General features: G+C 35.1%; 1 protein-coding gene across 1 annotated transcript; it reads left to right on the plus strand.

The window, feature by feature from the left end:
- The first annotated feature begins 19,319 nt into the window (after window positions 1–19,319).
- On the plus strand, window positions 19,320–23,222 carry LOC111885275 (filament-like plant protein 7). The gene is made up of 8 exons (XM_023881540.3): window positions 19,320–19,475; window positions 19,561–19,626; window positions 19,941–20,043; window positions 20,536–20,680; window positions 20,820–20,892; window positions 20,989–22,375; window positions 22,474–22,540; window positions 22,614–23,222. Exons 4-8 carry the CDS (start codon window positions 20,591–20,593, stop codon window positions 23,037–23,039), a joined length of 2,043 nt encoding a protein of 680 aa, XP_023737308.1. The 5' UTR covers window positions 19,320–19,475; window positions 19,561–19,626; window positions 19,941–20,043; window positions 20,536–20,590; the 3' UTR covers window positions 23,040–23,222.
- The last annotated feature ends 1,797 nt before the right edge of the window (window positions 23,223–25,019 follow it).

The raw sequence follows: 25,019 nt of genomic DNA on the forward strand, positions 1-25,019 counted from the left end.
TCACATGTGATTTATATAGACAATATTTGTTTTTCCTAATAAAATCATATGCAATTAGATAAGTTTAATCACGTGTGATGAAATGTATTTAATCACATATGATTGAAATGGACAAAGAACAATTATTGAATCGAGAACGTGAAAATAAATATTGTCCACATAAAAATATTATGAGATTAGATACATATAATCACATGTGATTATAAGTATCTAGTCATATATGATTTATATATACAAGATTCATATGTGATTAATACATATAATCACATGTGATTATATATGAATCTAATCACATATGATTATTGTCCACATAAATCATATGTGATTAGACACATATAAGCACATGTGATTATATGTATCTACTTACATTAGAATAGTTACTGAATAAAAAAATGTGAATATAATTATTGTCCACATAAATTATATGTAGATAATATTCATTTTTGCATTTTTTATTCAATAGTTAGTTTCTTGTATTTAATTCAATATTTCACTACCTACATCCGCTAACATTGTACGTGATTAAATGCATATAATGACATAAATAATGTGTGATTATATGTACTTTTTTTATATGAATACATATAATCATATGTGATTATATGTATCTAGTCACACATATGATTTATATAAACAAGATTCGTTAAAACAAATCTTTTCCAAATAAATCACATATGATTAAATACATATAATCACATGCGATTAAACCCAATACCTACCACCACCACCCTCCACCGTTACCCACCACCACCTACCACCCAACATTTACTACCTATCACTACCCACCACCCATTTTATTCATCTTCGATTTAATATTTGTTCTCGTATATTTAATCATATATGATTTAAAACACGAGAAAATTTAATTAACCGAGAATGAAAAAACAAATCTTGGGTGGTGGGTGGTGGCGAGTGGTAGGTAGTAGGTAATGGTGGGAGGTGGGTGGGTGGGTGAGTGAGTGAGTGGTGGTGGTGGTATATGGTAGTGGTGAGTGGTGGGTTGCGATGAAGGATAGGTGGTGGTGGTGGTAGGTGGTGGGTTTAATCACATGTGATTATATATATTTAATCACATAAATCATATGTGATTAAATACATATATGGAATCATATATGATTAAATACACGAGAACAAATATTTAATCAAAAACGCGAAAGCGAATATTATACATATAAATCACATGTGATTAGATACATATAAATCACATGTGATTAGAAGTTTTGAAAACTATCTACAAGCCAAATTCATGACATATAAATCACTCGAGATAAATTCCATGAAGTGATACAGGTGAGTGTGGGTTCAATCCAATACTCAGACCTTATGAGCACTCATGAATGTCATAGCAATGTCTAACCATTTCTGACAATCTACAAGCCAAATTCATGACAGTCTTGCTTCAACACCTACTTCCAACGTATAATCGACTGTGGATAGTTTGAATAATATAATTATTCTGGAAGTCAAAACATACAAAATGAAACAATAGTAAATGATTAACACAAGAGAGTACCATACTAGTAAATAAAAAGCACCTTTTATTTAAGCATCAAATGTCAATTACATTTCAACTATTACAAGTTTCGAAAACTATCTAATCATTAAAACTAATATCATCCGTCAGCCTAATGCGCCTCGCATGCTGTAATTGCTTAACCCTACTCAGTACCTTCGTGAGGGGATCTGCTGGGTTCTCATTTGATGAAACCCTCTTTGCCACAAGGAGTCCTTCTTCTATCTTGTGTCTTATGAAGTGATATTTCATGTCGATGTGGTTGGACCTGCCATGACCCCTCGGTTCCTTAGCTAAGGCAACCGCACTATCGTTGTCACAGAAAATCTCCACATACTGGTACAACTCCAAGGTCTCCGATGAAGTTCTCCAGCCATATCGCCTCCTTTTTTCGCTTCACTTGCTGCTATGTACTCTGATTCGCACGTTGAATTAGCTACAGTCTCCTGCTTGGAACTTTTCCAAGTAATTGCTCCTCCATTTAGGGTAAAGACCCAGCCCGACCGAGAGCGGAAATTATCCCTATCGGTCTGAAAGCTGGTGTCACTATACCCTACCACTCTCAAGTCATCACTCCTACCAAGTGTAAGGACCCAGTCCTTAGTCCTCCGCAGGTACTTGAGAATGCTTTTCACCGCAGTCCAGTGAGCCTTGACAGGATTCCCTTGATATTTGTTGACCATGCGCAAAGCAAAGACCACATCAGAGCGAGTACAAGTCATAACATACATGATCAAGCCAACAGCATAAGCATATGGTAATCGACTCATCTCAACTATCTCAGTCTTTGTACTCGGACATTGAGCCTTGCTCAGTCTGGCATTGTGCTGGATCGGTAAGTCACCTTTCTTGGAATTATGCATGTTGAACCTCTTCAACCCTTTATCCAAGTAGGTACTTTGACTAAGTCCAATTAGTCTTTTACTCCTGTCACTCAATATCCTTATCTCTAGGATATAGGCATCTTCACCAAGCTCCTTCATAGCGAAACACTTCCCAAGCCAGGATTTCACCTCCTGCAAGGTTAGGATGTCATTTCCTATGAGTAGTATGTCATCCGCAAACAGTACAAAAAAGCTAACTATACTCCCACTAGCTATGACATATATACATGACTCATCCTCACTTCTCGAAAAGCCAAACTCTTTGACTTTCTCATCAAAACAAAGATTCCATCTGCGAGATGCTTGTTTCAATCCATAAATGGATTTCTTAAGCTTACACACTCTATTAGGGTACTTATCATCGACAAAACCCTCTGGATGACTCATGTAAACATCCTTAGCCAACTACCCATTAAGGAAAGCGGTTTTGACATCCATTTTCCATATTTCATAATCATGAAATACAGCTATGGCTAGCATAACCCTAATAGACTTCATCTCCACTACTAGTGAGAAGGTCTCATCATAGTCGACTCCCGGAGTTTGAGTAAAGCCCTTCGCAACCAGTCACGCCTTACAAGTGTGTACCTTCCTATCCATGTCGGTCTTCTTCTTGAAGATCCATTTGCACCCGACTGTCTTACGACCCGGTACACTGTCAACCAAGTTCCAAACTTGATTGTCATACATGGACTGAATCTCGCTGTCCATTGCCTCTTTCCATTTAGCAGACTCGGGGCCTGTCATGGCTTCCTTGTAGTTGTTAGGTTCATCCAAATTTATCAGTGTGTTGTCACTGATAAATGTATCACCCTCAGATGTTATATGAAAACCATATAAAACAGGTGGAACACTAACTCTACTGGATCGCCTCAGAGGTACGGACTTTTCAATCGGCTCAACAGGAGCTTCCTCCTCAGGTTTACTGCTAGTGTTTAATGTTCCCTCATCAGTTAACTCTTGAAGTTCTTCAAGGTCAATTTGTCTCCCACTGTCCCTTTGGAATACTAGCTTTCTCTCACGAAAGACTGCTCTCATCGCAACGAAGACAACATTGTCACTCGGTCTATAGAAGAGATATCCAAAGGACTTCTATGGGTAACCGATGAAAAGACACCGCTCACTTTGAGGTTCGAGCGTGTCGTGATTCCCGCGCCTCACGAAAGCCTCGCAACCCCAAACCTTGATGTGTGCTAACGAGGGAACCTTCCCTGTCCACATCTTGTGAGGCTTTTTGGCAACCTTTTTAGTTGGGACTCGATTAAGGATATAGGCGACAGTCTCCAAAGCATACCGCCAGAATGAGATTTGTAACGAAGCTCGACTCATCATGGAACGAACCATGTCTAACAAGGTTTGGTTGCGCCTCTTAGCCACACCATTAAGCTGTGGTGTCCTAGGTGGCTTCAACTGTGAAACAATTCCACACTCCTTAAGATAGTCCAGGAATTCGATACTAAGATACTCACCACCCCGATTGGATCGGAGCATCTTTATCCTCTTACCCAGCTGATTCTCCATTTCTTGCTTAAACTCTTTGAATTTCTCAAAGGTTTCTGACTTATGCTTGATTAAGTAGATATAGCCATATCTGTTGTAATCATCAATAAAAGTCACATAGAAGCGGTTAGCATCCCTTGTGGCGGTTCTGAAAGGCCCACACACATCGGTGTGTATGAGATCCAAAAAACCCTCACCCCTTTCACAAGATCCAGTGAAGGGTGACTTAGTCATTTTTCCAAGAAAACAAGACTCGCAAGTGTCATCCGACCTTAAGTTGAATGACTCCAAAACTCCAGCCTTCTGGAGTTGGCTTATCTAAATCATTAGTAGAATCGATATGCAACACATTATTTCTTAAGTTGTCTACAACCATCACAGTTGAGGGGTTTTAGGCATAAGAACAATCCTATGTGCTCATACAAACCCTAATGCTTGGATCTAGGTTTCTCAATTGTACATGCTTTGAATCCAAGACTAATAAACTTAGATCTAACATATTATAAACTGAATTAGGGTTTAGAGAATTACCTTTGATTGTTATATAGCAATAACAATCAATTCCTTGCTTGGATTGGCTTTAAAAGCTTAGTGCCTCAAGTGCTGCACCTCTAATGGAGTCACAAACACCATATACAACTTGGATGAAGAGGAGAAGAAAGGAGGCTACCAAAAACGACTAGAAACCCTAGAGAATTAGTTCCACACGTTTTTGGGGCCTAAGGGGTCCTTTATATACTTGTGTGGGCTGCTAGGGTTTCAGTCAAAACCCTAATGGACAACTTAAACTCTAAGCAGCCCATGGAACCTTCTAGATAAGGCTATGGACGAAAATATGATGGGCTTCCATCATAATTTCGTTCACCCCTTATTCCTTTAGCATTCCTTAGCCCAATAACTCAATTATCCAATAATTGCAGTCCAGTCCCTTAAATTTAATTAATCTCTTTTAGCCACAAAATTAATTATCAATTAATTCTTGACTAATACTAATTAAACAATATGATTTCTCCTTTAATATATTATTCTCATAATATATTAATAAATCATATTTAAACCTCTCTCTCCTTAATTCATCCTACATATTGCTATGGTGAAGGCAACCCAAAAGGACCATGCTCATAATCGGGTCACGTACATACCAAAATAGTTATAGACTTACACACTAATCCAACAGTCTCCCACTTGGATAAGTCTAATAACTATTTTCCGTATGACTTCAAAACCTGATCAGCAATCATAGCTTTCAAAAGCCGCTGTCAACTCTGATCTTATCAGATAGCATGTCCTCTAGATAAGGGATTATATATTCCTCCATTCTCAAGATATCGTATAGACAAAAGACATGAATCAATCATTCTCTCTATACTATTTCCCGACTTCCGATTTATGACGACTGATAACAGACTACAATTGAACACATCAACTTAGTCCCGGCTTGGCCAAGCGCTTAGGTGTCATCACTAAATCATCGAGAGGCCCACAGATATCGCTTTTATCCCACTTTGAGTAAAAGGAATGGATAAACTTTGACTCATATGCTTGCTTGCATTTACTGATCGAATCACACACAACAATAAGTTTTATAACACCAAGTTACTGGTGCGTTTACTTATTATCAATGTGCAACCGACCAACAAATAACAACTCACATGTCTCGGTTTCAAGAATATACAATATTATCGTCTCACTAATCACTCGTGATAAATCTATGAAGTGATCCAAGTGAGCGTGGGTTTAATCCAATACTCTAATCTTATCAAAGCACTCATGAACTCTACAACAAACTTGTGCTATGTCTAAACACTTCAGACAATCTACAGATAGATTCATGACAGTCTTTATTCATACCTACTCCCAACGTATGACTGACTGTGGATGTTTGAATAACCTAGTTATTATGGAAGTCAAAACATGCAAACCGAAACATAATAATAATACTTAATCCTATATGGCCTCAAACTTGTGAGAGTAAATAAAAAACTTCTATTTAACCACCATATTGATTACTTATTATTATCGTTTACTATTTCAGAAAATCAACTTATTACTCAAATTACAACAATAGTTGTCCCATGCATAAAGCATGCACACTATGTTTCCTATGGTCCTTACTTTGTGAAATAGATCAATTGAAAAACCTTTTCAATGATGCTCATTTCACAATTCCCAATCCTTATCATTAGTGTAAGAACACAAGGTTCTTTGCTACTATTAGAACATGCTAGATTCTAACATCTTATGCAACGATCCTTTCATAAAGTCATAGCACAAAAGTCACCACGACTTGGCTAACGAAATTACAAAGTACTCTCTCAGAAATTGTTGCAAGACAATTCCATAGACGCGAAGTCTCACATTCAAAGTACATTCCTTTGAACATCCTTCTTGCATAAAAGTTTCTAAGCTAGACATAGACTCTCAACATCCAACTTCCAATATGGAAACATTTCCATATTTGCCAAATGACAACTCATTCTTAATAGAATCTTATCTATTCATAATAATGTCAATATGGTCCATCCAATACCATACTTCCAACTACTCACAAGCGACCAATCCTCAGTGAACTTTGGATCGTCCTTTGATAGTTGTTTAATTATTTTAGTCAAAACTGATTCTAATCCTTTTTCCCACTTAATGCGCTAGACATTTGGAAAATTTTAGAATTGTCAAATATTATAACATTTGCAATCGATCCTATACCCGAAGCGTATGGGACACGATTCATAATGTCTTACATAAAGATATGATACTTTACCAATCTTTTGCCATAAAATTTTATGTGTCATGTTCTCATAATTCGAACTATGAAGAGGGATGCCGTAATCATAATCGAATTTTAAGAACACACAATGTATCCTTTGACTGAAAATATTAAAATTTCTCAATCTAAGCTTTAGATTTTGAAACAAAGTATAATATTCTCTCCCTTAATTATATTAAAACAAGTTTTCAACCCATGCAACTTTGCAAATTGAATCTTTGTTTTTTCTATAATTAATATTGCTAACTTGCAATACTCGCCATAATAATCATACAAGCATAACACTTATGCTCCCACTAGCTTTGACATGTATTCAGAAAACAAATGAACTTTCAGAAAACAATGCCTATTGAATTTCTGAAATTCATATTTCTAATACGAGATGCTTCGATAAGCCTTTATCTAGGCTTCTTAACCTTATACACATGTGTCTTAGATAGCTCATATGTGTGTTTAAACAATTCAGAACTTATGTTACTAAGTTCCAAATGTTGAAACTAATTGCCAAATCTCATAATTCGAACTATGGAAAGGGATGCCGTAACCATAATCGAATTTTGAGAATACAATTTTCACAATCGCTATCTTCTTAAAATCTCTTTTAGTGAAAACATTTCCTCACAGTCATTTTCATGAAGGAGGGAATCTTATGACACTTAGATTTTATGGTGTATGAGTTCCTATCCATGTGAATTTGCCAAAACCAAGGTTTGCGACAAATCCAAACTCATATGGACTGAACTTTCTTAATCTTGATTTCTTGCCTTATGGTAACACGAGTGCCCACCATGTCTTCCAAGTAGTTTAGTAATTCGTCCTTACATATCAATGTACTTTCCATCGACTAAGGCTCTAGTATGCATTCAAATGAGAACTCATAGAACTCACATACACAATTAACTCAATTGGAATGGCACAGAAACAAAATAATGTCAACACGATAGGTTGTAAACCTCAAGTCGTGTGCTAGTGATGATCGATAAGGTTTATTCTTGGTTTGTTCTTGAAACCTTTCAAGACCATTAAGACTCCCACTGACTCCTTGATATATAAGATTCTCCTGTCAAGAAACATTTCTTGACAAAGCAAATATTCAAGAGTTAGTGTAGTTCTTATCAAGACAAAACACTTCACATAATTGGTCCTAGTTGGTCTTTGTCTTATCCAAGACAACACAACTCACCAATTTAAATGTGCAAGAATAAGAAAACTTTTCCAAGTTCCACATTTGAAGAGTGTTATAAACCTACTTAAGACTTTTCACTCAATGTCACAATCTTGACTCTAAGTCTTGACATTGGAACGAAGTATGATTGACTTCTTGATTTAACCATTTCTACAATTATTGATTCCTCTTCTTAGACATGCAATTGCACTAAGACTCACTTAGAGGATCTATTGAGACATGGTTCTTAATCATTAAGACTTATCATAAAACACAATAAAAGGTACTCTCCCTTCTTCTTAGAATAAAGAACCTTTTATCTTTCTACCTATTTGATTCTTCTTTATTCGTTCTACTATTCATTGAAACTCTTTCAATCAACTCAGAATTACACTTAATCTTATAAGTATAATCATATTTACTAAACTTTAGTAAATCATGATGAATATCTTTGTCACTCTTGTGGTGGACTTGATCAACGCACAACCTAGTGTACTTGATCTTCTAGTCCTTCAATTGACACTTTGTCAAAGAGTTAGTCTAAGTTTCCCAAATGTGAAAGTTTTTCATTCATCATACAATACACATTGCATGATTCCAAGTTTCTGTCCAATTGAAACTTGGGCGATGAGAAACTCTCCCTATTTGGTAAACTTTTGACATTTCCACAAATAACATAATTAAGAATCAAATCCATTATTGCTAATAATAGAAACATTCAAACATCAATTTTTCATACATGCCACTGCAAGGATAAATAAATCAAAATTCATTTTATTGCGGAAAAAAAATTTGTCCTTACAATGCAATTCAATTGAAAAACTATGTTATTACATATATATATATATATATATATATATATATATATATATATATATATATATATATATATTTTAACAATCTATTCTAACTCCAAGTAGTAGCTCAAGAATCCAATCTTCAAGTAATGCGATCGAAATCCATTTCTTCACGATTAGATTCAGCTCACTTCTTCCCTCAAGCTTCCTCTCTTTTCTTCGATCCTACAAAACATCAAAATGTAATCTTATCACATCATGTATTAAGAATCTAGAATAGGAACTTAAAAGAGTTAGATAATGGATTTTACCTGAAGTAGAGCCATACGTCTTGACTCTCCCATCTCTTAGATCTCTCAGGTAGTTAGGGCAGCTTCGTCTCCAATGCCCCTTCTCTCGGCAATAAAAGCAAATGGACTCCTTTGGCACAGCACATCGGACAATCACAGACTTAGTTCTTTCTGGACTTCCAATGTTGCCAGTGTCCATTGAAGTTTGGGAGTTTGATTCACCGGACAAATTTGCTTGACCAGCACGCCAAATCATTGCTGATTCAGCAGCTATAAGCAAATAGGTGAGATTAATGAGGGTCACGTCGTGATCCATCATATAGTACTCTCTAATGAACTCACTATATGATTCAGGAAGTGACTGAAGAACCCAGTCAGCAGCCAATTCGCTTGAAATCTCGACACCCAACATGTTTAACCTATCAATGTGTGACTTCATCTCTAAGACGTGTGCACACACAGGTTTCCCATCTTCGTGTTTACTTGCCAAAAGGGCTTGAGTGAGCTTGAACTTTTCAAGCCTTTGAACTTGTGGGTCAGGGAGAACAATTGGAGGAGGTGGAGGAAGTGAAGCATGACTCTCATTTCCTTGATCGTATCTCGGAACATCATCTTCATTTGGAAAGCTTGTTCCAAAGGATTTGGGAAGACCATTGTGAGATTCAAACATCTACAAAACGGGAGAAAATTCAAGTTATGTTGATTAGGATTCTTGATGTAACACCTAAATGAAACATCAAGCTAGGATCCAACACAATATTCTACAACCTAGAAAAGGGATGCCATAATCTAGTTGCAAAATATTTGAAGGTAGGCAAATGACGATTTACCAATTTCCACCATGAAAAACGAAAAGGAAGATTAAGTTTTAAATGAATTGAAACTCCTAGATCTTTTGAGATTCATTGAAATTTTCAATGGCATGTTTAATCTCGATTATGCCCTACTATTTGTGACTGGGATGCCGAGGATCACAAACAAGGTGTGAATAACCATACGAATCACGTGGTGCACCCAATGCTACAATCACCTAATCAATGTGCCGGTTAGCCACACACGCTCCATTGATCTATGACAAACATCGAGTCACCCTTCGCTACCAATGTCATCCCCAAATTAGTGTGCCGGTTAACGACACACGCTGCACTAACGTTTGACAGGGGTATGAAGTGCAATTCTATGGATTACCATACAATTTCACATTTTTCCTAAAGTAACTATGATTTGGGAATTTGAAAAAGCATTTAGTTACTTTGTACTTCATTATACTTATAATGGAAGGTTTCTGTCCTATCCTACCCGTTGGGCTAACGACCCTCCACTAGTCAAGAGTGCGGTGGGTAAGAGTGGATACCCATTCAATCACCATTTTATAGGCAATTTCCTTAAACACCCCTTATAGACCAGCTTCGTGAATGAGGCCTACTAACGGTAAGACTGACTGTTTACTCATACATATATATAATATTAGACTTTTAATGTTATATATAGTATAGGGTATATTTTACACTTTTAAAATACTAGGTGGTTTAATTTAGTAAATTATACCTTTTAATTTAAATGTAAACCAAAACTTTATGGGTTTATTAAATCACTTTTAATTATACACTTTAATTAATTAATAAAACCATAAGGGTGTGATTTGAAAATTTCAAATTTCTAGGGTTTTAGAATTTAATATTTTAAAATTAAACTTTTAATCAACTTTTAAATTCCAAAACTTGAGGGTAAGTTTTGAAACATTTCAAAACATTAGGGATCAAATAACAAATAATTCAAATTAAAAAATTAATTTCATAATTATCTATATTTGACCTAATCTTATTTTAGTCATTAGATAATTACCAAATAACTTTAAATAATCCATATTTATCACATAAACAACCAATATTTAAAAGATTTGAAATTATCTATTGTTTTGGCAAGGATAATCATTTAATTAAGATAAAATTCGGATTTTAACTTCATAAAACAATTTAAGCATCAAATCCAAGTCAAAACAGCAGCTAAATCCCGAAATACCCTCTGCCTGACGCACTGACTCGCCGAGTCAGACCTGGACTCGCCGAGTAGAGCCAACTCGCCGAGTCCAGATACTGACTCGCCGAGTTGTGTCGGGCAGAGGCCAAAAACTCGATTTTTAGCAAACAAAACAGTTAAGCATCACATACAACTGAAATCAACCAGTCTCTGATACCACTGAGGGGTTTTAGGCATAAGAACAATCCTATGTGCTCATACAAACCCTAATGCTTGGATCTAGGTTTCTCAATTGTACATGCTTTGAATCCAAGACTAATAAACTTAGATCTAACATATTATAAACTGAATTAGGGTTTAGAGAATTACCTTTGATTGTTATATAGCAATAACAATCAATTCCTTGCTTGGATTGGCTTTAAAAGCTTAGTGCCTCAAGTGTTGCACCTCTAATGGAATCACAAACACCATATACAACTTGGATGAAGAGGAGAAGAAAGGAGGCTACCAAAAATGACTAGAAACCCTAGAGAATTAGTTCCACACGTTTTTGGGGCCTAAGGGGTCCTTTATATACTTGTGTGGGCTGCTAGGGTTTCAGTCAAAACCCTAATGGACAACTTAAACTCTAAGCAGCCCATGGAACCTTCTGGATAAGGCTATGGACGAAAATATGATGGGCTTCCATCATAATTTCATTCACCCCTTATTCCTTTAGCATTCCTTAGCCCAATAACTCAATTATCCAATAATTGCAGTCCAGTCCCCTAAATTTAATTAATCTCTTTTAGCCACAAAATTAATTATCAATTAATTCTTGACTAATACTAATTAAACAATATGATTTCTCCTTTAATATATTATTCTCATAATATCTTAATAAATCATATTTAAACCTCTCTCTCCTTAATTCATCCTACATATTGCTATGGTGAAGGCAACCCAAAAGAACCATGTTCATAATCGGGTCAAGTACATACCAAAATAGTTATGGACTTAGACACTAATCCAACAACAGTTTCATGTACACCGTTACAAGGTAATGCTCTAAAATAAAAAAAAATACCATTATAATAAGCATTTATTGCACCAATTTCATTATCAAACGAAAGTGTGAAACCTTGTTTGTATAAACCATGAAAGGAAATAATATTTCTCGCCATATCATACGAGTAGCAACAATTATTCAAATCTATTTCTAACCCACTACTAAGCAATAAATAATAAACTCTAATCTTGGTGACAAGTGAAACCTTCCTATTCCCCATGATCAGATTTATCTTCCCGTGCTCCACATCCTTACTTCTTGTAAGTCCCTAATTTGCCCATGTATCAATCAGATCCGTTTGATGGTGCGGAATCCCAATCAAACGGATGATGTCAGATAAAATAGAAGAGAAGAAGAATATAAATCTCTGTATGAACTGATTAGAATTAAAGTTCCAGATGCAAAAGATTCACACACAAAATGCTCTCTAGTTTCTCTCTTCTCTAGATCACCTTCAAATGCACACACTTAAGCTCCTCTAGTGTTCATCAATCTCTACTCCTCACCCTAACACCTATATATATATATATATATATATATATATATATATATATATATATATATATATATATATATATACACTAGGAAACATGGGCTAACTGAACATGGGCCGTAAACACCAAGCAGTTTACGGTCCAAGACACAAAAATACATTTTTCTAGAAAAGTAAAGTATAAACCATATTTTTTACCCAACACTTATTTTTAGGCCATGTACATCAGAACAAATGTGAAATCCACAACCTGTGTCAAGCACCCCAAGAGTTAGTATGTGATGAGTTTTTAGATAGAATAATATAAATACCTACATGTGTGGATTTAACCTTCCCATCCTTGACATCCTGCAAGTATTTGGGGCAATTTCGCTTCCAGTGCCCTTTTTCATGGCAATAAAAGCACTCTACTTCTTTTGGGATGGTCGAGGGAGTAACTTCTTATTTTTTGTATACATCTAGGTAACAAACTTGTAAGAAGTGCCCACATATGACCATTATGACCGGGTGTAGCAAGTTAAACCGTTCATAATGGTCATATTTGAACATTTCTAACAAGTTCATTACCTAGATGTGTAGAAAAAGGTTACCCAAATGTGAACAAAACAAAAAGGTAATTACCTTGATAATTCATTTTCCCTTCTTTTTTTATTTTACATTCTAATTTTGATTTGGTATAAAATTTAACCTAAATAGTAAATATTTTTATAAAACCACGTCAGTTTGGTAAGTATCTTTTTTAAAATACACTACTTTGGTAAAAAAAAAAAAAAAAAAAAAAAAAAAAAAAAAAACTCCAGCTTTGACAGGTAAAAAAACACATCGCCATTTTATAGAATTTCATTGTTTAAGATATTAAATATAAAAATTAAAAATTTACTGGAATTTTATTTCTCTTATCTCATATATATATATATATATATATATATATATATATATATATATATATATATAGTTGCTTCATAATTATGCTACAAAAAAATGGCTTCCAACATCCTGTGGTCAAATTAAATACTCATATATGGTTATAAATATTGTTTTAAGAAAATTTAAATGAATATATATTAATATTGCAAACATTATGTGATCGACAACCTTAATAAAAAGAGAAATTGATTTATCAAAGTAATTACCTTTTCATTTTGTTCACATTTAGGTAACTTTTTTTTACACATCTAGGTAATGAACTTGTTGGAAGTGTTTACATACAACCATTATAACCAGATGTAACTTGCTACAATCGGTCATAATGGTCATATGTGAACAATTTCAATAGTTCGTTACCTAGATGTGTACAAAAAATAAGAAGTTACCCAAATGTGAACAATAAAAAAAGATAATTACCTTGACAAGTCAATTTCTCTCAATCAAATGAATAAACATCTCCATTATTAGTCAACAATCTACTTGACATGTCGAATATGCATTTGGTCGGCGACCGTTGGCTCTAATGGTCGATCATGTGGTCTCTTTTGCCTCTGGAATCCCTATTTGTTTAATGTGGATGAGATTGTGCAAAGTGACTATTTTATTGTGGTTTAGGGTGTCTGGAAAGGGTATTACAGATAAAGTTAACTTGGTAAATGTGTATGATCCAAATGAACTCGAGCCAAATTTTCAAAAATGCCATTATGGGCCATTTTGCAAAATTTCTCATACACAAGGGCTAAAATGCAATTAATCTTCATACTTAGGGTTAAAATTGATCGGAATATTACATAGTGAATAATATGTTTAAATAGATTCTATAACATCCAGAATCTAGAAGGTTAATTATGGAAATAAATTCCCTTTTTAGGGACCAACTCGTCGAGTTTATGGCATAAACTCAATGTGTTTGAAGCTTTTGGGGCGCATGTTTTTAAAGACCAACTCGTCGAGTTGGTGTAGGGAACTCGACGAGTTGGACGTTGATCGAGAAAACCCTAATTTTAGGGCTTTGCACCATATTTAAAGACCTTAACTCCCTTAGTTGGCCTCCTTACCAGCCTCCTTGTCCAAAAAACCCTAATTTCGTGTATTATCCTTCAAGGTTGAGTGTGTGAGCTTGTGGTGAACTTGGAGAGTTGGTTTTTGGTGTTCTTTGGAAGGAGTTTGAAGAATGAAGGTGCTTAGTTTGGAAAAAAGGATTTGGATCCAGAAAATATCCATTTGTTGCAGTCATTTTGAGGTGTAAAGTTGAAACCTTGTGTTTTTATCTTCTAGATCTCTTTGTGGGATGTTTTAGCTTGGTTTTTGGGTGTATGGTTGGGTTCTCCAAATATTAAGGGTTTCAGGGGTTGTTATGTTAGATCTGACACTTTTATGACCTCTCTTGTCATAAAGTTGCAAGCTTTGCTATGTCCTAAGTCCCATATATGCATTAAGTCATTTATTAATCCATTTTGGGCTCTAGGGTTCCTTTCTTACATGCATGGTCGTATAGTTGGAAACTTTACGTGATAATCCAACATTAGGATGCCAGATCTGTGTTTTGGGTCTATGTTTTGAGAGTTTAAGGGCTTAATGGGTTAAGCCTCACTCTATTAAGTCAAGGATTCAGGTTTGGGTTCATTGTAGTGGTTTTTAAGGGTAAAGTTGGAAACTTTACCCTTATAGTCATCATTTAGGAAGAGATATGAGAATGAAAGCTTCTAGATTCGATGGAAATGACTTAATGCATTAAGCTTTTTGATTCCTGGCCAACTCGGCGAGTTCGTTACGAGAACTCGGCGAGTTGATGCGAGTTTTCTCGATCTGTGCATTTAATGGAGAAACTCGACGAGTTGAAGGACAACTCGGCGAGTTGAGTCAACTCAGCGAGTTGGGTCAACTCTAACCGTTGACTTTGACTTTTGACTTATGATTAAGGGAATTATGGGATTAGTATAAGGACTGTATGGGGTTGGGCCGAATTAGGAAATTTGGGCCATTAGTGGGCTTTGATGGATCCAGTAGTTCTGGTATTTTGGGCTTGAGTTGTTAATGGGCCATCAGGATACTAAGTGTTTGGACTAGAAAGAATGGTTGGGCCTTAAGGCAGGGCCATGTAAGGATTTTGAGCCCAATTTAGAAAATTGGGCCATTGGTTGATTAGTGGGCATTTGGGCCTTTCAGATTATAGTTTGAGTCATCGACTTGGACAAGGATAGGTTGGGGGTAAAATGGTCCTTTTACCCCAGGTATGGAGCTGTGGTTATGGATTGGAGCCCAATTGTTAATTGGATGTATTATTGATATTGCTAGTTCGGGAAGCCGTCAGGGCAACAGCTAGGGATTCTTTCAGTGAGCTTTTGTAGTGCAAGGTGAGTCTCCTCACTATATCCATGGGTCGAAGGCACCAATGTCGGCCCATTATGTGTTATGTGGTATGATAGTTGTTTTGTGATATGTGGTATGCTAGTTGTCTATGTGATACTTGCATGGAAGACCTCTGGAGGTGCCTGAGGCAGTTGGATATCAGACCATGGGGGTGTCCATGGCATTCCAGGCAAAGACCATGGGGGAGCCCACGACGTTCCAAATAAAGACTATGCGGGGGAGCCCATGGCAATTACATTTATGTTGCATGATATTCTCTGGTTGTATGTTATAGGATATTTTGAGGAACTCACTAAGCTTTGTGCTTACGGTTTTCGGTTTATGTTTCAAGTACTCCAGTTTTCAAATGAAAGAGCTCGGGATGATTGCAAGGCACACACCACATGTTTCTGCATTCTGTGAATTACTCTGATTTGATGATGTTTTTGCTAACTCTTGGTTACCTTTCGTTTCAGGGGAAAGAAATGTATTAGCGATTTATTAATAAAAAAATTATATCATGATTTTTGGGGCGTTACAGATTCCGTGTGAAGATAGGGCTGATTTAGAAGGTCCCTTTGCTATGGAAGAAATTAAGATGGCTATTTGGAGTTGTGGCAACGATAAAGCCATGGTGCCTGGTGGTTTCACTTTCAAGTTCTTGAAGAAGTATCCGTATATGTTCAAAGTTGAGATTTTCAATTACATGAAGGAATTTGAAACAACCATAAAGATTAGCAATGGCTGCAATGCCTCTTTCATATCGCTCATTCCTAAAAGTTATGACCCTTTTTCATTAAAGGACTATCGTCCGATTAATCTTATCAGTTGTATGTATAAAATTATTTCCAAGACTCTTACCTTAAGACTAAAGAAGGTGATTGGTAAGATGATTAGCCAAGAACAATCGACTTATGTTGAGGGGATAAGCATTCTTGAGAGTCTGCTAGTTTTAAATGAAATTCTTTCTTGGGAGAAGGTGCTTATCTTTAAAGTTGATTTTGAGAAGGTGTTTGATTTTTTGAATTGGAGGTATCTTAATTCGATTATGGAGCAAATGGAGTTTGGTGACAAATGGAGAAAGTGGATAAAGGGATGTCTATCTTCGAGTAGAGCTTCCATTTTGGTGAATGGCTTACTAACCCAGGAGTTTTGATATAAAGCGCCGGGGGGGGGGGGGGGGGAGGGAAGGCGATCCGCTATCTCCATTTTTCTTTATAATTTCTATGGAGGGGATAGATGTCTCTTTGAAAGAAGCTTGTGATTGGCACATCTTTCAAGGTATTTCATTACCTCATAATGGTCCGTTTTTATCTCATCCTACGTATGCGGATGATGTTACTTTTGTAGGGGAATGGTCTGAGGTCAACTTCATTAATCTTAAAAAATTCTTAGATGTTTTTATCTACCTTCCGGACATAAAGTAAAGCTTGTGAAAAGCAATGTTTTAGTGTTGGGGTTGATAGTGTTGATCTTTGGTGTTGGGGTTGATAGTGTCGATGTTGCCCGGTTTGCTAACATCTTTCAAGGTATTTCATTACCTCATAATGGTCCGTTTTTATCTCATCCTACGTATGCGGATGATGTTACTTTTGTGGGGGAATGGTCCAAGGTCAACTTCATTAATCTTAAAAAATTCTTAAATGTTTTTATCTAGCTTCCGGACTTAAAGTAAATCTTGTGAAAAGCAATGTTTTGGTGTTGGGGTTGATAGTGTTGATCTTTGGTGTTGGGGTTGATAGTGTCGATGTTGCCCGGTTTGCTAACATCTTGAGTTGTGAGCCTGCTAGTTTTCCATTTACATACCGTGGGCTTCCTATTAGTGCCAATATGAAACTTTCTAGAAATTGGAACCCAATTGTATAGAAATTTAACGTTAAATTATTTACTTGGAAAGCGATAAATCTCTCGTTTGGGGTGCGTCTTACCCTTGTTAATTTTGTCTTAGGTAGTCTCCTTCTCTGTTACTTTTCTCTTTTTAAAGCTCCCAAGAAAGTCATTGACCTTTTGGAGAGCATTAGGAGAAATTTTCTTTGGGGTGGTATTGATAATAAAAAGAAGATTAATTGGGCTGCTTGGGATGTGGTTACTCGACCTAAGGTAAAGGTGGTCTTGGGGTTAGATATCTTAGAACTTTAAATCTTGCTCTTCTTGTCAAATGGTCGTGGGGATTGAAGGTTGAAAGTAATACTCTCTGATGTTCTTGTATAAAAGCTTTACATAATATTACTTGTATCGATGGAAAGCCATTTGCTAGGTGCGGTATTCCGGGGATGTGGCTTAGCATTTTTCAAATAAAATGGGATTTCATGGAATGAAACATCTCTCTTGAAGATCTCTTTGATAGGAAATTGGGGGCCGGAAATTTTACTTATTTCTGGAAAGATAAGTGGTGTGGGTCATTAGCTTTTAAAGATATTTTCCTAGATTTATACAAATTTGAGGTGGAAAAGAAGTGTAAAGTTTGTGAGCATGTTTCAGGTGAAGAATTGTCTGTTTTTCATGGGGTGTGGAAAAGATTGTCGAGGAGAGGTAAAGAGGCTAACAAACTTGTTGTTTTGAATTCTGTCTTGGCGGATGTAAAGTTGTCTTCAGTCCCGAACAAATGGAGCTGGAGTTTTGATAGTTCGGGGTTGTTCTTGATGCATTCTATAAGAAAGTTGATAGTTGATAAATGTAATTCGGAGGTTGCCGCTTGAGATTTCAAATAGGTCAATTGGATACCTAATAAACTAAATTGTTTTGTTTGGAGGATGCTACTTAATAGAATCCCTGTTGCTAAAAATCTCATGGTTCAAGTCATTGTTTTACCTACCACTGTTTGCCATTTTTGCAACATTGATGAGGAAGAGATCGAGGATATCTTTTTTCGATGCTCTTTTGGAAAATAGGTTTGGCACTGATTTTCTTCATGTAGCTGCTTTACGTTGAATCCCCCCTCTGATATAGAGGAGTTACAAAACGACTTGCAAATGTCTACACAAAGGAAGAACTAGAGAAAGATGAAATTAGCCTTGGTATATTCTTTGATTTGGTGGATTTCGAGAGCCAAAAAGGATTTGGAGTTTAAAAAGAAGAGATATCCTCCTATGAAATTGGTGGATGACATCCAATTGAGTGCCTTCAATTGAATTAAACAAGGATCTTGTTATAAGTAGTCTAAATTGGTTTGATTAGTGTAAGTTCCATTTTTATGCTTGTACTATATGATTTTTTGTCTGTACCTTGTATTTTGCTCTAGCATATTGTTAGTTTGTTTTAATTCATCCGCCCGTTAATAAAAATGTTAGTTTTTCCCGTAAAAGTTAATAAAAGTATGGTCAATAAATGAATAAAAATATTATTATATTGAAATAATGTTACAAGAGTAAAAAACATATAGTGTAGGTACTAGGCATATATAATTATGCAAAATTGTCATATATCAACAAATGGTATCCAAATATTTACGATAACTTCTTTTTATTTTAATCGTGACATTCAACATCTGGTCAATTTAGTCAATGAGTTTGAATCTATGCAACAATAAATAATTATAATTGTATGATATTGTAACTGGATAGGATAACAATTTAATTAAATGTATGAAAAATAGCGAACCTACTTTAAATAATTGTCTCATTTTCATAAATATTATATCCGTACATGTAATCCTCCATTTCCTTTCTTGAAAATCAGGTGTTGCCTTTCTTCCTCCATTTCTGCCATCTGCTTTCATTTTTCTGCAAAGTTTTTGCTCCTTTCGACGCTGCTTCATCAGTAAGATCGGAACTCCTTCATTTTACTTAACCATCAGCTCACTTTACTTGCTCTTTAACTTGTTTCATCTTACAAAATGCTTCAGATTTGAGTTTCAGCTTCGTTTTTTTGCAAGACGACGACAAGAATGCTTCTACTTTACCTTTTTCAGGTATGTACTTGTTACTGTATTTTTCAGCTATTATTATAGTTCTATTTTGTTTCAGTAGTTCATTAATGGCTTTAATCTAATTTTTTATTTAAAAAATTGATTTAAGTCGCCGTTGTGTTTTGTTTTTCTCTGTTTGGTATGAACATGAATTGTTCCATAGCGTTTTGTCGCTTTTGTTTGATTATTATCACTATATATTGTTTTGTTTGTAGCCATGTACTCATATCTGTTTGAGAATATACTGTTGAAGGTTTTGAGTGTAAGTTGAAACCTAATTTTTGCTTGTTGCCTTGTTTCAATGGCCTGTGCAATAGAATCGAAGCTCCTCCTGCTAGTGATATGTACTGATTTCACCTCATCTGCTTCAATCTCAAATGATTTAGCTTTAAAAGCGTTCCGAGATGCATGCACAGTGAGGTATGTTAATTTTTGGATGTTATATTATGCTACTATGCTCTGAAAAAACTCTTCAAATCTCAGAATCTTCACCATTATTGATCGATTTGACTTGAAATGTCGATTTACAAAAGGAGAAACCCCTATCCCCTACTTGTACGCTTTCGTTTATACCAAATTAGGTCCCTAAAATTGGGTTAATTAAATCAATGGTTCTGTAATCATATTCTCCAGATGTTTTAATAGAGGAAATTAGGTTGTTTCATTGAATGAAATTTCATGGAAGATACCAATTACCAAGTAGTCTGTTGTTCATGTGGGGCTTTTATTACACTAACGGAAAGATACCAAAGAAGGTAATTAGATAAGACATTGCTATCTGAATCTGGGTTCACCTGTTTATTTAGAAACTTTTTCCCCTCACCCTTCATTTCCTTTATTTATCATGTGTATATGTCATGTTAGAATCTTGATTATAAGTTCATTTATGCATCTTTTTCTTGATTGTTGCAGATTGTATGTGACTTAAGTTACTTATGAACTTTTGACCAAAGGGATTTCTCAAGTGATGGACCACAAATCATGGCCTTGGAAGAAAACATCTACAGAGAAAACAATGATTCCAGCTGACAGAGTAAACGTAGGGAGTGAAGATGAGGTAACATAACATAAAAGCATACTTTTCTTACTCATTCATTCTCCTTTTACCCCATGCCCTTCAAAAGTATTTTTGCTTTTACATGTTCATATTCTAATATTCTATTGATACTTTTCCTATCAACCATGTTTATTTGCAGACAAAATTAAATTATACAGTGGAACCACAGACAAATTTGAAGCTTCAAGATGAAAATCTTTCAGCTGTTAAAGGTGGTGACTTGTAATTTGTAAATTCTACTTTATTTATAATCTTATTTCCATGAGTTTAATTATATATTTAATTAAAGTATACATATCTTCATACAGGATGGGAGAAAGCTGAATCAGAAGTTTTAGCACTAAAACAAGAACTAGAGAAAGCTACGCAACAAAGAGAAGCATTAAATGAGTGTATGCTTCAGCTTCGTTTTGTTCGTGAAGAACAGGAAAAAAAGATACATGATGATTTAATGAAAACATCAAATGAACATGAAAAAAAGATAGCTGAATTAAATAAAAAAGTTTCCAATCTAGAATTGGAAAACAGTCAATTAATTTACTCTCTTTCATCAAAGGAAAAGCTAATTAATGAACTGCACTCTGTTAGAGCTCAATTAGATTATGATTTAAGTGCTGTTGTTGGTCAACTGGAGTCAACTCAGAGAGAAAATGCTTCTTTAAGTTATGAAGTCCGAGTTTTAGAAAAAGAACTTGAGATCAGAAACGAAGAGAGAGAATTTAACCGAAGAACATCTGACGTGGCACATAAGCAATACCTAGGAAGTGTCAAAAAGATCGCACAGTTGGAAACCGAAGCACAAAGACTCCGCTCACTTCTCCAAAAACGCTTACCTGGACCTGCTGATGTGGCAAAGATGCAGAACGAAGTTGACCTTACAAGAAGAAAGTCAAACCCTTTTCCTATAGCATCAAAGATCACGTTCTTGACTGAACAGTTGTGTTCGTTTGAAGAAGAGAACAGACTCCTTAAGGAGTTTCTCAACCAAAAGTCAAAAAGTCAAACGGTCATACCTGCCACGTCATCTGACATGGGTAGTGATGAAAAAGTCAGCATGGTTGGATCGTGGGCCCCATCTTGTAACACCGTTAATGCTTCTGATATCGGTTTGATGGATGATTTTGTCGAGATGGAAAAATTGGCACTTGAAGATATGAAAAAAAACGAAACCCTAGAATTTAACAATTCTGGTGTGAATAAATCGATCCAGAGACTTATTGAGATTATTGAAGGTGTTAAATTGTGTAAAAAAGATGATATTTTATCATCATCATCATCATCATCATCGTCATCATACACTGTTCATATATTTCAATGGAAATTATCCGAGATTCGCGATATTTTGGAGGGATTTTTAAAAAACTGTAACGAGTTGTTAAATGGGAAAGTGGGAATGGAGGAGTTTTGTAAAGAGTTGACTTTTGCTCTTGAGTGGATAGTCAACCATTGTTTTTCACTTCAAGATGTTTCGAGTATGAAAGATGAAATCAAGAAGCATTTTGAGAGTGAGGTGGAAGGTGGGCCCACAACCGGTCAAACGGATAAGTTTGACTTTTCGAAAGACCAGTTGCCAGGGTGGCCAATGGCGGCTTCTTGGAATGTAATGGTGGGTGGTGTTGATAAGCATCCTATTAAGACCATTGAAGAATGCAGTGAGAATCATCAAGAAAATAATACAATCCCAAATGAAGAAAGGTAGCTTTTATTCTTTTATTTAAAAATTTAAAAATTATAAGAAAAATTCTTGATTTTTGTTCCAAGTCTAATTCCTCCTATTGGTATTATTGTTGCAGGATAACAGGAAACGACATAGAAAAACGTGATTTGGAAAAGGAAAAGGACGAAAAAGCCCTTCCAAGTGTGAGTCGCAATTTATATAATTATGATATGGTTGAATTAATTATCTTAATAATGACACACTCGATTAATGCAGGAGAAGGAAATAATGGAAGCTTCTGAGAAGTTGGCTGAATGTCAAGAAACGATACTAAACCTTGGGAAGCAGTTAAAGGCATTAAGTGCTTCACCTGAAGAAGAGACGTGTGAAATTACGGTATCGCCCTTGCCTTCGCCAAAACGAAACAGTAACCAGCGGATCTCTCTGCTTGATAAAATGATTACGGAGGATGCAACGGGAGCTTTGAGGAGTCAAAAGAGCAAAGGGTTGGATAGTAATTTGAGTGTGAACAACAAGAGTGTGATGTCTCCGAGGATGTTTGTGAGTGTTGATGGAGTGAAAGATGAGAAGGATGAAGAAGCTTTGGTGAACTTTTTGTCGATTGTGACAAACAAGAAGAAAAGTGGTGGTGGGATTTTGAGGAGATTGTTTGGGAGGAAAAAAAGCTTTAGTAGTAAGTAGTAAGTAGTAGTAATAAGTAATAAGTGATAAGTGATGGGTTGGGTTGTGAGCTTTTTGGTTGTTTGGTTTTATTTGGAAATAATGGTGTGAGTTTGAGGTTGAGGGAAGGACTTTGTTCTTGTGCTTGTGTAAATATGATGAACTTTAACTAGAAGAAATGGAAATGGGGTTTGCTTTTGATTTTGTTTTGTCTTCTAGCCGAGTTTTGGATTATAAGATATTAATGCTACCATTGCAAAAAAAAAGGACCTTGTTGATAGATCAACAACTATTTTATATGTCTTTAATCGTTTAATATACAATATAATAAGTAAGTTGATTCATATATAAATATATTTATAATGTAGAAGTTAGTTAAATTTATATAATTTAACTATTTTTTTCTATTAAATTAATTTGTAAAAATAATAATTTTGAAGTTAGTAAAATATAAAAGTATATATATGATGAAGAAGTTAGTTAAATATAAAAATATGCTTATATAATAATAAAATAAAATAATAATTAGATATTATAATAAAAAAATGGTCCATTGTTTTTCAAATTACAAAGTGTGCAAAATGGTCTAATAATTTTATTAAATATTTTATTCATCTTAAATACATAATCTGACAAATTTATTCAACTTTCCAAAAAAAAAATTCACAAATAATCATCAAGTCCATTGAGGAGTTTTTCGGACTTGAAATTACTTCAAATATAAGGATATTTTGGTGATTCTCCATAAATGCAGAGTGCGGATACTAAAAGTATCTGCTCAAATCTTTGTGGACTCGTTCTTTAGGATTGATTTTACAAACTCGATTTTCCAAAAGTGAGTTCGCAAAAAAGCTTGTTCTTTTACAAATTGGAAAACGAAAATTTGAAATTTGACCTTTTAAATATATGTTAAATCCATAGAGGGCATGTTGAGTCCGCAAAAGACCCTTTGTGAGCCCTATGGTCATTTTCGGAAATGCTAAATATTTTAGCAAAAAAAAGGCAAATGGCTATATTTGTTATTTTTCATTTTAAATAGTGTTTATAATTAAAATGTTGCCTTTTTAACTCGAACTAATGTCTAGCCTATAAGCAAGCATAGAGTGATTATCTTGTTTTTGCCATTTGGGGTCAATGATTACCTCTTAGACCATCTCCACAGATAGTCTAATGGAGAGTTGAATCTCATTAAACTCAAAATTTCCAAAATTTCAACTATGAGTCAGTGACATGACACTTAATAGAATGAGGAGTTCAATCCTCATTAAACTCTACACTCTCTCTCCTCTCTTACACACACATATATAATTATATGAAGTTTAATGAAATGTAGAATTTAATAGGTAAAATTGTACAGTGAACGGAATGTATGTGTCAATCTATTGAAATCATATGAGTTTAATGCATTGGAAATGGTCTAAGGTTATATATACATACGTTATGATGAGGTGACATGTTATAACATAAGTAGACCCCATGTTAATATATATTATAATGAGGTGGAGTTATGAGTTGTGAACGGAGTAACCATGCATAGCCATATATCTCTCTCTCTCTCTCTCTCTCATTTTAAATTAATTATATATATGAAGTTTTAAGAGTGGTTTTAAATTAATTATATATCTTAAGGTAAGTGATGCTGATGTGACAATTCTTTTTTGTGTTAATATGAGTACACCCCATAGCCTTAGACCAGTATTTGCATTTCATGGGCATGAGGCCAATATGGTGGGCGTGGCTACACCCACCAAAAAAACAATCACCTCGATGATTCTTTTTCCCCATGTACACAGGATTACACAATCAAACAAAAAATATATGATAAATACCTTAAACCCCCCAAAAGACAATTAAAACACCAATACAAAACTTCAACTCCTTGGATGAAAAATAAATGCAAGAACCAAGATCCATATGTAAACAGATCCTATTCGATTTTGTCATCATTATTTGTGTATAACGAGATCTATACGTTAAAAAAAAAAAAAAAAAAAAAAAAAA

This window comes from Lactuca sativa, chromosome 2 (genome assembly GCF_002870075.4).
Source record: "Lactuca sativa cultivar Salinas chromosome 2, Lsat_Salinas_v11, whole genome shotgun sequence".
Classification (NCBI taxonomy): domain Eukaryota; kingdom Viridiplantae; phylum Streptophyta; class Magnoliopsida; order Asterales; family Asteraceae; genus Lactuca; species Lactuca sativa.

Coding starts and splice junctions, on each gene's coding strand:
- LOC111885275 (XM_023881540.3), top strand. CDS start 20,591: ATGGACCACAAATCATGGCCTTGGAAGAAAACATCTACAGAGAAAACA. Junction 22,376..22,473: donor ACAATCCCAAATGAAGAAAG/GTAGCTTTTATT, acceptor TTATTGTTGCAG/GATAACAGGAAACGACATAG. Junction 22,541..22,613: donor ACGAAAAAGCCCTTCCAAGT/GTGAGTCGCAAT, acceptor CGATTAATGCAG/GAGAAGGAAATAATGGAAGC.